The sequence below is a fragment of the Bubalus bubalis genome, chromosome 1, assembly GCF_019923935.1.
Source record: "Bubalus bubalis isolate 160015118507 breed Murrah chromosome 1, NDDB_SH_1, whole genome shotgun sequence".
Classification (NCBI taxonomy): Eukaryota; Metazoa; Chordata; class Mammalia; order Artiodactyla; family Bovidae; genus Bubalus; species Bubalus bubalis.
The window spans coordinates 111,811,130-111,826,972 of record NC_059157.1 but is presented as its reverse complement, the minus strand read 5'-3'; the positions used below and the strand labels follow the sequence as shown (position 1 = coordinate 111,826,972).

Here is a 15,843-nt window from a genome sequence, read left to right as displayed (position 1 = left end):
ATTTATACTCTTAACCAACATAAAGCACGTCAGTCATTCATTCTTGCATCACATACTTTGCTGGACACTTTGTTGTTGTTTAGTCAGTCAGTCTGACTCATTTGTGACTCCACTGTAGCCCACCAGGCTCCTCTGTCCGAGATTTCTCAGGTAAGAATACCGGAGTAGGTTGCCACTTCCTCCTCCATGGGATCTTTTCAACCCAGGGATCCAACCTGTATCTCCTACATTATAGGTGGATTCTTTACCACTGAGCCACTGGATAAGCCCTTTGCTGGATACTACAGAGAATAAAGATATGAAAGACGTGACCCTGTCTGTAATGGAGCTCCTCTCAACTTCCCACTTCCTGCTTTTCCCTCATTACTCACCATTTGGTACTCTGTCCTCTAACCACTGTTCGTCATTCCTGCTAACAGTTCTGTTTTATTTCTGCTCTTGAACTCATTCTCTTTCCTTTAACCCTCATCTTTAATCACATCTCCAAAGCTATCTATAGATGAATTTAATTTTCTTAATTTCTCCTTTATTTTCCAAATTGCCAAAATAAGAAATTACTTTTACAATTATAAAAAAAAATTTTGTTCATGTTTGTCAATTTTAAGTAAAATCTGTGGGAAACCTCCACCATGGTACCATCTCCAATGTACTTTCCTCCTGAATGGATTTCCCAGCTCCAGCAAGATGCCTCTCTAGCAGCTACTCTATCAAAGATGCCTTCCTCAGTGACCAGTAGCAATTTCCAATATCCTTACATCTAGAAGGCCTGAATCACTTCACATTTCTCTATCTCAACTTTTTAATTTCTCCAGTCATCTCAGTCAGATTCACTCTACCACTCTTACTTTATTCATCCTCTCAGTTTCACCCAACTTCCCCAAATAGTATGCTTTACCTACCACAGTCTTCTTATTGTTGATAGAAAAAATAGTCCCGAGAAAGAATTCTAATCTTGTGAGACATGTCTGCAGATAAAGAGGTATCTAGACAAGCGGAAGTTTATGGACAGGAAGTAGACTGCTCTTGAAACTAAGAATGATCCTAAAAAGGGGCTGAAATTCTCAGGAATTCTGGTCTAAAAAGTGACAATGGAGTGATAAAAAGAAGACCTTGACAAGGTTACACTTAAATTTCAAGACCACTTAACTAAAGAAGGTAAATAGGGACCTTGAGTTTCTTTACCATCTCCTCTCACGAGGGGACATTGTTGCCTCTTACTTTACAAACAAAATAGAAGGCTTCAAATGTAAACTCCTCAGCTTCTTGCCACCACATCTATGAGTTTCTGCAAGCACATCTATTCCTTCCTCTCAGTTAGGTGAAGGCGATGTTCCTCCTCCTGTGTAAAGGTAGTTGTGCCATATGTGCTTTCATACTGCTTACACTGTCTCATCTTACATCTTCAACATCTTTCTTCACTGGAGTGTTTCTAATAATATTCAAGCATTCTCAACATCCTCTCCTGACTTCATGTCACTTTCAGTTATAAATACTTACTATCTTCCCTTTCATCCCTCTATTTACTTCCCAATATGCTTTAATTAGTCTTGAATCTCCAGGAATCTACCATAATTGATATCATCAAATCAATGATCTTTGTGTCCCCATATTTAATAGACATTAAAGCTGGGAAAGCAGTATCTTGCTTTCCCAGTCAGTAACATTCGTTACTCTGAATGATTCCCTTCTTGAAATCTTGTTATCCAAGGCAAAACTACTATCATTTTGGCCATTTTTTTTTTCAGTCTTATTTATGGGTTTTTCCTCTTTGCTTATCTTTTTTTTTTTTTTTAACCCTTTACCTAGTTCAAACACAAAATTTCACTCAACACATTTTTGTTGTAAAGGAAATACAACAACTTATAAGTAAAGCCTGACTTGTATAAAGGTATGCTTAATACTGAATAATCTCATTTAATATGAATAATATAAACATATCAAAGACTTGACAATCTATATACTGGAGAAAATAATCAATATTAAATTTTCACTACATTAAGACTCATTCCCATACAAATTTGAAATATTATTCCAAAGATTTATGTCAGAGGTTGTCCCCTAGACATTTGATTCTGGCATTATTGAAATCACAGTGGTTCTTAAAATAATGGGTTCTGTTTTCTGCCTCTCCATTTGCAGTTTTTTCCCTACCTGAACAGCCCTTCCCCAACTTTTCTTTAGTGAATCTTTATTTGAATAGTTACGCGTACCTTTGCTGCACCTCCTTTTAGATATGTTTATTTCTGCATTTATCAAGTGAAGAAAATTTAATTGTTCACTTTTCTGTATCTTTACCAGGACAACAAAATTTCTTGTGAAACAATTACTATGACCTGTTTATAAGTGTCTAGCTCATTTGCTTGTCTTTTAAATACCTGGGTTCTTCAGGGTTCTATCCTTGCTGTCTCAGTTCAGTTCAGTTCAATTGCTCAGTCGTGTCCGACTCTTTGCAACCCCATGAATCGCAGCACGCCAGGCCTCCCTGTCCATCACCAACTCCCGGAGTTCATTCAGACACGTCCATGGAGTCAGTGATGCCATCCAGCCATCTCATCCTCTGTCGTCCCCTTCTCCTCCTGTCCCCAATCCCTCCCAGCATCAGAGTCTTTTCCAATGAGTCAACCCTTTGCATGAGGTGGCCAAAGTACTGGAGTTTCAGCTTTAGCATCATTCCTTCCAAAGAAATCCCAGGCCCCTCCTCCTTTAGAATGGACTGGTTGGATCTCCTAGCAGTCCTAGGGACTCTCAAGAGTCTTCTCCAACACCACAGTTCAAAAGCATCAATTCTTCAGCTCCCAGCTTTATTCACAGTCCAACTCTCACATCCATACATGACCACTGGAAAAACCATAGCCTTGACTAGATGGACCTTTGTTGGCAAAGTAATGTCTCTGCTTTTCAATATGCTATCTAGGTTGGTCATAACCTTTCTTCCAAGGAGTAAGCATCTTTTAATTTCATGGCTGCAGTCACCATCTCCAGTGATTTTGGAGCCCCCAAAAATAAAGTCTGACACTGTTTCCACTGTTTCCCCATCTATTTCCCATGAAGTGATGGGACCAGATGCCATGATCTTCATTTTCTGAATGTTGAGCTTTAAGCCAACTTTTTCACTCTCCACTTTCACTTTCATCAAGAGGCTTTTTAGTTCCTCTTCACTTTCTGCCATAAGGGAGGTGTCATCTGCATATCTGAGGTTATTGATATTTGTCCCAGCAATCTTGATTCCAGCTTGTGCTTCTTCCAGTCCAGTGTTTCTCATGATGTACTCTGCATAGAAGTTAAATAAATGGGTGACAACATACAGCCTTGATGTACTCCTTTTCCTATTTGGAACCAGTCTGTTGTTCCCTGTCTAGTTCTAACTGTTGCTTCCTGACCTGCATACAGATTTCTCAAGAGGCAGGTCAGGTGGTCTGGTATTCTCTTCTCTTTTGGAATTTTCAGTTTATTGTGATCCACACAGTCAAAGGCTTTGGCATAGTCAATAAAGCAGAAATAGATGTTTTTCTGGAACTCTCTTGCTTTTTCGATGATCCAGCGGATGTTGACAATTTGATCTCTGGTTCCTCTGCCTTTTCTGAAACCAGCATGAACATCAGGAAGTTCATGGTTCATGTATTGCTGAAGCTTGGCTTGGAGAATTTTGAGCATTACTTTCCTAGCTTGTGAGATGAGTGCAATTATGCGGTAGTTTGAGGATTCTTTGGCATTGCCTTTCTTTGGGATTGGAATGAAAACTGACCTTTTCCAATCCTGTGAGCACTGCTGAGTTTTCCAAATTTGCTGGCATATTGAGTGCAGCACTTTCACAGCATCATCTTTTAGGATTTGAAATTGCTCAACTGGAATGCCATCACCCCCACTAGCTTTGTTTGTAGTGATGCTTTCTAAGGCCCACTTGACTTCACATACCAGGATGTCTGGCTCTAGGTCAGTGATCACACCATCGTGATTATCTAGGTCATGAAGATCTTTTTTTGTACAGTTCTTCTGTGTATTCTTGCCACCTCTTCTTAATATCTTCTGCTTCTGTTAGGTCCATACCATTTCTGTCCTTTATTGTGCCCATCTTTGCATGAAATGTTCCTTTGGTATCTCTCTTTTTCTTGAAAAGATCTCTAGTCTTTCCCAGCCTATTGTTTTCCCCTATTTCTTTGCACTGATCACTGAGGAAGGCTTTCTTATCTCTCTTTGCTATTCTTTGGAACTCTGTATTAAAATGGGTGTCTCTTTCCTTTTCTCCTTTGTTTTTTGCTTCTCTTCTTTTCACAGTTATTTGTAAGGCCTCTGAGGCAGCCATTTTGCTTTTTTGCATTTTTTTTCACTTGGGGATCATCTTGCTCCCTGTCTCCTGTACAATGTCACGAACCTCCGTCCATAGTTCTTCAGGCACTCTGTCTATCAGATCTAGTTCCTTAAGTATTTCTCACTTCTACTGTATAATTGTTAGGGATTTGATTTAGGTCATACCTGAATTGTCTAGTGGTTTTCCCTACTTTCTTCCATTTAAGTCTGAATTTGGCAATAAGGAGTTCGTGATCTGAAACATAGTCAGCTCCTGGTCTTGTTTTTGCTGACTGTATAGAGTTTCTCCATCTTTGGCTGCAAAGAATATAATCAATCTGATTTCAGTGTTGACCATCTGGTGATGCCCAGATTAATTGTGATTAATTGCTGTTAATTCTTTAGGTCTTATCTTCCGTTTCATTTCTTTAGACCAAGCTTTTCTGAGCCTCAAAGCCTTAAATATCCCTCCTGTTTATTCCTATAGCTTCCTCTGTATTTCCCCAGTTGTGACAGTGATCATACTATATTGAAAATTCCTGTTTACATGTCTGTTTCCCTTCTCCTGCTAGACCACATATATTCTTTGAAAGCATGAATGCTGTAGCTATCTAATTCACCAACGTGACGCCGATAACTAGAACAAAATCTAACACATAAAGGCTCATTAAATAAATGTTTGTTAAATGAATTAATGAGTGAAAAAATCTAATGAATAAATTATAGTGAAAAGTCAGAGAACTGAATTATTAGTACCCAGAAAACTGAAGTAGTTGACTAACAATGACAGCTAATACCTGTTTGAGTGAGTGAAGTCTCTCAGTCGTGTCTAACTCTTTGTGACCCCATGGACTATAGCCTGCCAGGCTCCTCCCTCCATGGCAAGAATACTGGAGTGGTTTGCCATTTCCTTCTCTAGGGGTTCTTCCTCACCCAGGGACTGAACCCAGGTCTCTCGCATTACAGGCAGACTCCTTACCATCGGAGCCAACAAGTACTTTTTTAATATTTCATAATTTATAGAACATTTCCATTAAAATATTTCTTTTGATCTTCATAATTACTCTAATATGTAAATAATATTATTGTGCAGTGATCCAAAGAAAAGGGCATAGTACTAATCAGAGGAAAACTAATCAGAGAAAGATAATTTGGCTTTGAATAGAGAAGGAAACAGAGAATGTATTATCATAGGGCTCCTAGAATAATGCATAAATTTCTTGGAATTGAAATTTCAATCTGAGTAATACTATTAGCCCCCTCCTTTGGTTGAAAATAATCAGATGGAACATTGAGCTTTTGGGCTCTTTATCCTCTAATGAGCTTTTTATGTGTTTGGACTGGATATCCTCCAGGGGGGATGTCACCCAAAGGCTCAGTGTGAGAACAAGTCTCCAGGTCAATAATTAGAAACAATCATGTCCAAGTTTTCCCTTAGACTGTGTAAACTAAGCAACACACACATTCCTCTTTCTCTTCCATTGCTGGGTTCTTGGTGGTAAAGAGAATAAATGCCATTTGATCTATGTAGTATCAGTTTCCCCCTACTTATACAACTCCTATTTATTTATTTGTTTTTAATTTGAGTATAATTGCTTTAGAGTGTTGTGTTAGTTTCTGCTGTACAACAATGTGATGCAGCTATATGCATACATATATCCCCTCCTTGATGAGCCTCCCTCCCACCACTTCCACCCATTTAGGTCATCCCAGAGGGCTGAGTTGTGCTGCCTATGCTACATAGCAGCTTCCCACTAGCTATCTATTTTACACACGGTAGTGTCTATACATATGTCAATACTACTCTCTGAATTTGTCCCACCCTCTCCTTCCTCCTCTGTGTCCACAAGTCCATTTTCTATGTCTGTGTCTCTATTCCTGCCCTGCAAAAAGGTTCATCAGTACCATTTTTTTTCTAGATTCCATATATATGTTATAGATATGCATTAATATACAACATTTACTTTTCTCTTTCTGACTTACTACATGCTGTATGACACACTCTAGGTTCATCCACATCACTACAAATAATCCAGTTTTGTTCCTTTTTATGGCTGAGTAATATTCCATTGTATATATGTATCTTATCTTCTTTATCCATTCATCTGTCAATGACATTTAGGTTGCTTCATGTCCAGGCTATTGTAAATAGTTCTGGAATGAACACTGGGGTACATGTGTCTTTTTGAATTGTGGTTTTCTCAGGGTATGTGCCTAGTAGTGGGATTGCTGTGTCCTATGGTAGTTTTAGTTTCTCAAGGAAACTCCATACTGTTTCCCTTCATGGCTGTATCAGTTTCTATTCCCACCAACAGTGGGTTCCCTTTTTTCACACCCCCTCAAGCATTTATTGTTTATAGATTTTTTGTTGATGGCCATTTTGACAGGTTTCCCCTACTTATCCAACTACTTTTATTCTCTTTGCTCAAAAGGAAACTTCTTGGGAGCATTGCAGAGCAGGGCAGAAACAGCTAAATCCAGAAGCTTTAAAAGGCCCAAAGAATTTAAAACACCTTCTAATTACTAGGTAAATAGTTATCAGATAAAATAAGCTGGTTTGAGTGGAAGGATTATTTTCTTTGCTTCATGATATACTGCAGTATAGATCAGTACGTCTCAACCATGACTACAATTAGAATCACCTAAATACTTAAAAATTTACAGATACCAAGGCTGTATCCTACAGAGATCCTCCTTTAATTGGTCCTACATGGCATCCAAGGATTGGTCTTTTTTTAAAGATCTCTAGGAAACTTAGTTATGTAACCTTCAGTATTTTTTTTTTTTGAGATTTCTGACTTTATTCAGTTAATTTATCTACAATGTCTAGGTGAAACCCCTAAAATGACATTTACCTAATAATGGCCATCATCAAAAATTCTAATAGGTTAGTGTGAGGACTGAATGCAAGTTTGTGGAAGTGCTTACATCATGCTTTCCATGTGGAAGGCATCAGTGGTTATTAGTTTCGTTGCCCCACTGCACTTACCAAGAGCTATCAGCATAAGCAGTCCTGGAACTCCAAAAGCCAGTGCATAGCAGTCCTTCCCAAAACACTGCACATCTCCTACAGGAAAAAATAAAGCCAAATTATTCCTGAATCTTAAGTCTTTGATGTTCTATTCTATAAGCTCAGGTTTTTGAGGTCATAGACATAGCCATCCTCTTTCCTCCCATCACCTAATCTATAATCCTTCTTTTAAGGTAGACAATTCAAGATTAAAAGAAATACACTCAGATTTTCAAGCCCTTATAAAAGAGGATGGACAGTAAGAAGCCTTGAACAGATTTCTGGCTGGCCAGAATAAAACTATACAGAGGTCCTCAGAAAAGATCCCAACCTCTCAGCATGGGCGTGACAAATGTAGAAATCAAGCTCCCTGCATTGATGGAGAGGTAGAAGACTGAGAAGTATCTAGTCCGTTCCTCTGCCTGAAAAAATAAATAGGACAAATCATCAGTTCAATGTGCCTACTCAGTCCATCCCCACCTCATGTTCAGACTAAGTGAGAGGGACATACACTGATTCAGATACTGCCTCCATGGTTTGTGACTATCATATTAGATATTTTAATTAGATATCTTGCTGACCCCAGACAAATATTTCTCTATCTTTCAAACACTAGTATAAGCAAGCATCTTTAATATTTTTTATCACTTTATCTTGGCAAAAATGGTTATCTTTTATGAAAGTGAGTGAACGCGTTAGTAGCTCAGTTGTGTCTGACTCTTTGCGACTCCATGGACTACATATAGCCCACCAGGCTTCTCTCTCCATGGAATTCTCCAGGCAAGAATACTGGAGTGGATTGCCATTTCCTTCTCTAGGGGATCTTCCCAACCCAGAGATCAAGCCCAGATCTCCTGCATTCCAGGCAGATTCTTTGCCATCTGAGCCACCAGGGAAGTCCTATCTTATATACTACATCTATGCTTTGTGTTAAGTAAGTAAGTAAGTAAGTAAAGTCGCTCAGTCGGGTCCGACTCTTTGTAATCCCATGGACTGTGGCCCACCAGGTTCCTCCGTTCATGGGATTCTCCAGGCAACAATACTGGAGTGGGTTGCCATTTCCTTCTCCAGGGGATCTTCCCGACCCTGGGATCGAACCCAGGTCTCCCACACTGCAGGCAGACGCTTTAACCTCTGAGCCACCAGGGATGAATTGTGTTATATATGTATTTATTCTAATATTAGTTTCCTTGCATTAAATGTCTGTTTCTTTCAGTAGGTTGAGAGTTCTTAGAGGCCAGAAATTGTATCTTACTACTTCCTGTAATCTCAACTATCATTTCTATTATAGCACCTGATTTATATTACAGACTCAGTTCAGTTCAGTCACTCAATTGTGTCTGACTCTTTGTGACCCCATGGACTGCAGCACATCAAGCCTCCCTGTCCAACACCAATTCCCAGAGTTCCAGACTCAGTAAATATTTTTTAATGGAATTAAGTGAATGAATAACTGAGATAAAAATTAAATAGATTTTGTGGAATGTGTGGTAGGAATAGGACTAGAACATGGTTCTAGTAAACTGTTGATCAAACAGGATAATTTTCCTAATGCTTCCCTAATGCTTATGGGAAGTCTGCCAGAGAGTAGAAAAGGAAGTCTGTGGGCTTGGAAGTGACTGGTGGAAACTTGAAGGTGGGTTTGTCCTATTTCTGGAATATCTTTGTGGAGAGCTTACAAAATTAAGTAACTTTCAAATAAAGTTGTTGACACTTTATTTATTATGCACTTCTGTGCTTCATTCTGACTTCCCATATCTTTTTCTGACACATCAGCACAATCTCCATTTTCTATATATGGTGTATTTTGCTTCCTCTTCTGGTCCCCACTTAAATCTGTTCTACTCACCCATGTGTATAGTTCATTATGCATAGAATTCCACTTGCCAGAGGCTGGTTATTTCTCCAGGTTAGCAAGCAGTTATATTCTATGGACCCTTGGGCAGATGAAGAATATAAAATAACTCAAATGTTCTGATGGGTTAGAGGAAAGAAGGAGGACAAATCACAGAGAAAGAACAGAAAAACATATACATGATAAATAGCTATAGAAGAGGAAATAATACATAAAGAGAATCAAAAAGGAAAACTGAGAGGTAAAAAGAAGTTAGAAATGTTGTCTGATCCAAGAATAGACTACTTCCCTTTCCTGGTTGTCACTGCTTCCTTAACAGACCCATTTTTACATTTATTCATACTGATTTTTCCCCACTGACAATGGAAAGTATTTAGGAAAAGAAGAAATGATTATCCAGACATGTTCATCTAGAGAAACTCATTCTGTTTTATCCCAAATGGTCATTTTCCCCTTTCATAGAATCCTGAAGCTAGAGATGCTTAAATCATCTCCACACTACTCATCACCTCCCATTCCCAAAGTGATGACCATGTATCTTCTAAAATACCTCAAGTGAGAGCAAACTCACTACTTGTAGCTATTTGAAGTTTTTCTTTCCATCAAGCAAACAGCTGATTTTCTATAGCTTTCTTTTATTGATCTTTGGATTAATTACTGACATCCTTCCAATATCTATAGACAGTTGTAATATTCTCTTTAATCTTCTCTTATCCAGGCTAAATATCTCCTTTTCCCTCAACCTTTCCTCATAAGATACGCCTTTTAGTCCACTTGCCACCTTGGTCACTTTCCTTTGAAATGTTTCCATTTTTCTCTCTATTAATGACCAGTACCCAGCACTGAACACAACTCTTCAGATATGATCTGATAGTGAATTACTTCATTCTTGGCAAATGGCTACCTGTCGTTTAATGCCTGCTCGATTTTTTTTAAAACATGGAAATGACAGGACTCTTACATGTTTTTCTTCAAACTGGTCTCCACCAAAAGCTGCCACGCAGGGTTTGATACCTCCTGTTCCCAAAGCTATTAGACTCAGGCCGACCATTGACAGGACTCTGAAATGGAAAAGTGAGAGTACTAATCATACTGATACTAAATACAACTGTAGAAATGGAATATAGAGCTATAAGAGAAAAAAATATGTGTACAAGGGCACGACCTCCTTCACATTGCTATACTAGGAGAGACTTGGGAGCATTTACAATCTTCATAATCCTTGAGTTTCTGCCAGAAAGTATCATTACATGGGAAGATTTTGTCCCTGATACTTTCATTTACATCATGTGTGCAACATATAGAAGCAGATACTCAAAGAACTGCAGAGTTAAGGCACTGGTTCTCAGTTTCATTATAGTCAAAGGGACACTTCAATAGAAAGTCCTTGTGAACTTTTATCCCACATATCCTTAGTAACTACAAAATAAAATTTTAAGTTAGTCATAACTAATAGGAGAAATGTCAGTGATTTCTGATGGGACAACAATAATAAGGTATCTAATATCCATTAAATCTCAAACAAAATTCTTAACTCATTGGGAAATATACATATAAGCATATGATAAACAAGAATATATATTATCTGCTTCTTGGACAAGTCTAATTCTCTCTACTAACTGAACCAACAGAAATCAGAACCTATCAAGAGTTTGGCATCATAAGCATCAATAGCTTAATATTGAACAACTGGAATACATGGACTACACAGAAACAGAAATAATCTGAGCTTTGAATGTGAATTCTACACTATATTATAAGGAAGTATCACAGGCATATTTTTTTGACTGTTTCAAAGAACAAAGTGTGGATGGGTGAATAGGTGAGGGAATATAGAGGACATGAAGGTTTTCGTGTCTTCAAGCATATGAATAGTTTTCATGGAAAGGATACTAACTGGGCATCCTACAAGTCCCCAAATATTTAATAAAAACAAATGAGCTCAGATAACACAGGAAAGAGTTCAACTGATCAATTTTTTTTCTTAATCAATTTGGTAATAAAACAGTATGTTAGAAATAAAGGGACATCTCTGGTAAGAAGATAAACATCTATAATGAATGCATGAGATATTTACCTGTCTGGTGGAGAAAAAGTGGTTCAGTTTTTATTCCATGATTTTACTCACATGTGTAAATTTTGTCCCCCCAGTATTGGTAAGGCACTCATAGACTTGATCACATGGCCAAGCACATACACCAAGGAGAGATAGATGATTGTCCTGTTGAAAGAGTTAAATCAATCAGCCTACAAACAGAATTCAGATATTTGAGTAATATAGACTCAGAATTTATACTGTTCTCAGTGCCAGGATAAATGAAGCAGGAGGAGGAAGAGTTGGAGGAGAAAAGAATTATCTGAGAAATGCAAACAGATTTTCCCTTGGAGATTTTTGATATTAATTAGTAAGTTCAAGGCTACAAGAAATCATGCAGTAAAGATACTTTTTAGCTTTATTAAACCTAACATTTTCCCAAACTTATTTGACTATGAGAGTTTTATGTTCCTACATACCATTCACCAGATTCTATGCAATCAATTTTCAACAAAACGGACTTTGAGAAATGCTAATTTAGACAATTCCAGAGATGACAACTCCACAGAAAATACCTGAGTGATGGATACCTGAGATCCATCTCTGGTCCAAGAGGATGATGTTATAGGGGACAACTATAACATTATCCCCAAACATCTCTTGGTACTATTTTCAGAGACTTAAAATATATTGAAATGAATAGACCGTTAGTCTAACTCATGAAAATATTTATTGTATTCTTAAGAAAGAAACTATAGAAAGGAGTCAGAAAAGAGAAAGAGATGGTAAAAGAGCTGCAAAGAGGGACTTATAAGAAGATACTAAAAAGGTTGAAATGACTCAATCTGGAGGAGAGATGGATAGTATATCAAATTACTATTAATACATTGAATTTTACATTTTGTTGTCAGCTATCTCTGTCACCTGAGATCAGAACAAGAATTGGTCTTAAACTTCAGAATGCTAGGTTAAAATTAGATACAAGAAAAAACCCCTCCTGACGGAAAAGGGGATAAAAATATTGGAAACACTGATTATGAAGAGACAAAACCTTTCTGTATTGTCAGTCTGACAGAGATTCTTATTTGTCATGGATGACACAAGTATATTCTTGCTTGGAAGCAAGAGGCTAGAAGTGATAGTCTCTGCACGATTATTCAATGAAACTTCTTGGAACATGATATCCTATTGTCCTTACTTGAATTTTCCCAACCATGAGTCAGCAATGACTGCTCCCAAGATGGGAGTGAAATAACAGAGGCTGCTGAAGGCGTGGTACACAGATGTGGAAGTGTCTTCACTCCAGTGCAGGTAATACAGGAAATACAGGGTCAGCACAGCTAAGCAAAAAAAAAAAGAGAGAGAGAGAGAGAGAGAGAGAGAGCCAAAACAAAATAGATACATTAAAATATTTATGGAGGAAAAGAACATTTGATAAGATCTTTGAAGGTGATCTTGACCTTTAACAGTCCAATCTGTGAAGGAACTGAGGAGTGACTGTTGGGCAGTAGAAGGGCCCTTGGGAGCTGTGGTTGTAAAAGGGGCTGTGCTTAGTTTACAAACACAATACTGCCTTCAGTCTTTGTGCATATATCACCATTTAGGTCAATCTGAAAGATAAAATGGGGCTTGTAATATCCCTTCCTTCTCCTTCCCCCAAAAATCAGACACGACTTAGTGACTAAACCACCACTCTCTTTCCCAGCAACAGTGTAATCCATAGACCTGAAGGACAGAAATAAAGAATGGAATGCCATTGATGAGAGTTTTTCCACTTATATTCTCATAGGCTGTATTCTGGTTTCCAATACTCCTTTCTGGTTTTGGTCTTTATGAGTTAGTAGGTGAAATCCCATCAGGCATTTGTGGGGACATCTTCACCAAAGGAAAGGACAAACTGGATGAAGGCAGAAAGAATAGACAAGGGAAATAAGTGCATATAAGATAGGTTGTTACAAACGTAGGGTGAGAGTGCGTGGAGAAAAGTAGGACTTGGGGACACAAAATTACCTTTCATGCCATAATAGGAAAAGCGCTCACAGAATTCATTCACCACAATGAAGACAATACTCAGTGGATAGTTGGAGCCACAGATTTTCTAGGAAACAAAAAGACACTGGTTCAAGCATGAACAATATTTCCCTGCTTAGACCATTATACTGTTTCACAACAGAAAAAAAACCATTTAAGTCACCATGATAGGTCATGCAAAGCAATGGGCCCTACTCTTCATGAAACAGCCAGTATCATACTAAAAGTGCTTGCATTGCTGATTTAGCAGTCAGAGAAACCATTCTGAATATTCCTTTGTCCATCATTCATTTAATATGGAACTGCTCAGGCATTTCTTGATACTAGACACCAGGACTTGTTCATCTTTCCACAAGCACTAAATGGAAAGCCTGGGGCACTGGGCAAGAGGATAATCATCCTTATTTCTAGGAACATAACAAAGAGTTGGCCTCTAGAGCATGTGATATTCAGGTAGTTACACTCAGGTGTCAGTACCCTGCTTAGCTCCACTGTATAGATTAATCTTTCTGTCTCCACTTGCGCATTCATTGTCCTGGGAAGAATCTTACCAATATGAAGACTTCCTGCCAGGCACAGAACCCAATACAGATTCCTAAAGGTAAGATGATTGGTCCCCTTGACCTTGGGCAGAGAATTCCTAAATCCTGTCAAATCAAATGTCCATTCTTTCTATGAAATAGAGATTCTGTAACATTTTCACACTAATCCTTTTGGGCATTAAAAGTGAAGTCGCTCAGTCGCGTCCGACTCTTTGTGACCCCATGGACTGTAGCCTACCAGGCTCCTCTGTCCATGGGATTTTCCAGTCAATAGTACTGGAGTGGATTGCCATTTCCCTCTCCAGAGGATCTTCCTGACCCAGGGATCGAACCTGGGTCTCCCGCATTGTAGACAGACACTTTACCGTCTGAGCCACCAAAAGGACTATGCTATTCAATGCACTGTATCAGTCAGAATAAAAGGAATATCATGTTTTATTTCAAATCCCTACCCATTATGATAGTCCAACCAACATGAGAGATGGAGGTATGTGTCCTTGGTTCAACTGAATCTTGTCATGAGATTTTGTTTTAGTTGCTTTTTCATATACATAAGAAGTATGTATGTATATAGATGTATAAGTAATGTATAAGATGTATATGTACATACATCTTTGTAAGCAGCCTTAAATTCTTTGGGACCAGAAGATATAAGACTAACTAAATAAATGATAAATTAATAAATTAATGTACTCATTCTTTTATCCATATGGATATATAAACAGCCCTCCAAAATATGAATATATATTAATATATAATAAAAAGTTGCTTCAAAGACATAATGGATAGCCTTTTTATTTTTCCAGTTCACAGCTTCAGAATCATGCAAGCTGAAGTTTACTTAACACGCTTCTACTAGCTATGTAACACTGTCACTAGTGGTACTCAGATACTGATCCCGTCATTGTCACCACACCTGCCTTTCTATTTTAGTTTTATTATTCAAAGAAACTACCATATCTAGGATACTGCTTAATACTACTTCTTTGCTTGTAGTGAGAACTCAATAATACTTGCTGTAGGCTCTCTTCTTATAGGATTTTGATATGAGGATTAAATCCCAAGCGTATCAAGTAAAACATTATTGCTACTTCCTTGCTTCTCTGTCCTTTTGCCTACTGTAAACTGGAACACAGTAAGAGAGGCCAGATCTATTTTAAAACTTCTCCTGGTATCCAGCATAGACTCTGTGTACAGGGGAAATTAAGGGCTGAGTTTTGGAGTTTTTTTGGTAAAGAAAGAACAATCATGTACAGTTCTCTAGAAAGAGTACTTGCCAAGTTTTCATGGATATGCAAATTGTTTTTTCTTAGAAACTCAGAATATACAATGAAACACAGCCAAGTCCTGGATACCCACTGAAGAACTCTGACCACTTCCTGCTGCTGCTTCCTCTCCTAAGTTCAAAGAAACTCCTGTTTAGATCTGGTTTACAGGTTCAGTCTAACTCCAAGAGAGAAAAGTTTTTAATATCTAAAACAGCTCAACCCGAAGATGCAGGGACCAAGGAGGAGAACCAACAGACTACATCTGTTCCTGTCAGAGGCAGAGATGAATCCCAGGACTCACCGGAGATGGTTTCTTTGGAAAGTTGGAGGATTGAGGTGGTACCTCTTCAGTGGAGACAGGTAAAAAAAGAGTTTCCTTGGATTCGTTTTTCTGGAAGGGATTCATGCTTGGCTCCTCACTCTCTCTCTCTCCAAGCACTTGGCTTTGGTAGGCAGTTGGGACAGCTGCCAGCTACTGTGAAAAAGGAGGACGAGGTTTAACCCTGTGTCCAGTGAGTGTCCCGCTTCAGAAGCTGCCTGCAAAGCAAAAAGCTATAGGAGAAGAAAGGATTGGGTCTCAAAGACTAATTCAAAAGAATGTTTACATAAAAGGTAGAGGTCAGGAAAGTGAGACTAACAAATCATGGAATGAGACAATATAATGCTGGAGAATTGCAAATAAGTGAAAATAGTTAAGAATACAATGCCTGAAGCATAGCCTGGAGCATAGATTTCTAAAATCGATTTCAGGGTGATAAGAGCTGCCATTTACTGCACAGCTACTGTGGGTTTTTCCAATAGTCATGTATGGATGT

At 38.3% G+C, this 15,843-nt stretch overlaps 1 protein-coding gene across 2 annotated transcripts in view; it reads right to left on the bottom strand.

Moving 5' to 3' along the window:
- The window catches only part of LOC102404397 (solute carrier family 15 member 2), a 35,314-nt gene extending 19,787 nt beyond the window's left edge, over nt 1–15,527 (bottom strand). Inside the window, exons 1-7 of one of the 2 annotated variants that reach the window (XM_006073419.4) lie at nt 15,330–15,527; nt 13,198–13,285; nt 12,386–12,527; nt 11,281–11,373; nt 10,114–10,213; nt 7,629–7,719; nt 7,277–7,354 (exon numbers count right to left, since the gene is read on the bottom strand). In XM_006073419.4, the coding sequence (XP_006073481.4) occupies nt 7,277–7,354; nt 7,629–7,719; nt 10,114–10,213; nt 11,281–11,373; nt 12,386–12,527; nt 13,198–13,285; nt 15,330–15,434 (697 nt within the window). In that variant the 5' untranslated portion in view covers nt 15,435–15,527. The remainder of the gene's footprint in view (nt 1–7,276; nt 7,355–7,628; nt 7,720–10,113; nt 10,214–11,280; nt 11,374–12,385; nt 12,528–13,197; nt 13,286–15,329) is intronic. The other variant, XM_044942517.2, reaches the window with a different exon arrangement.
- Nucleotides 15,528–15,843: the final 316 nt, after the last annotated feature.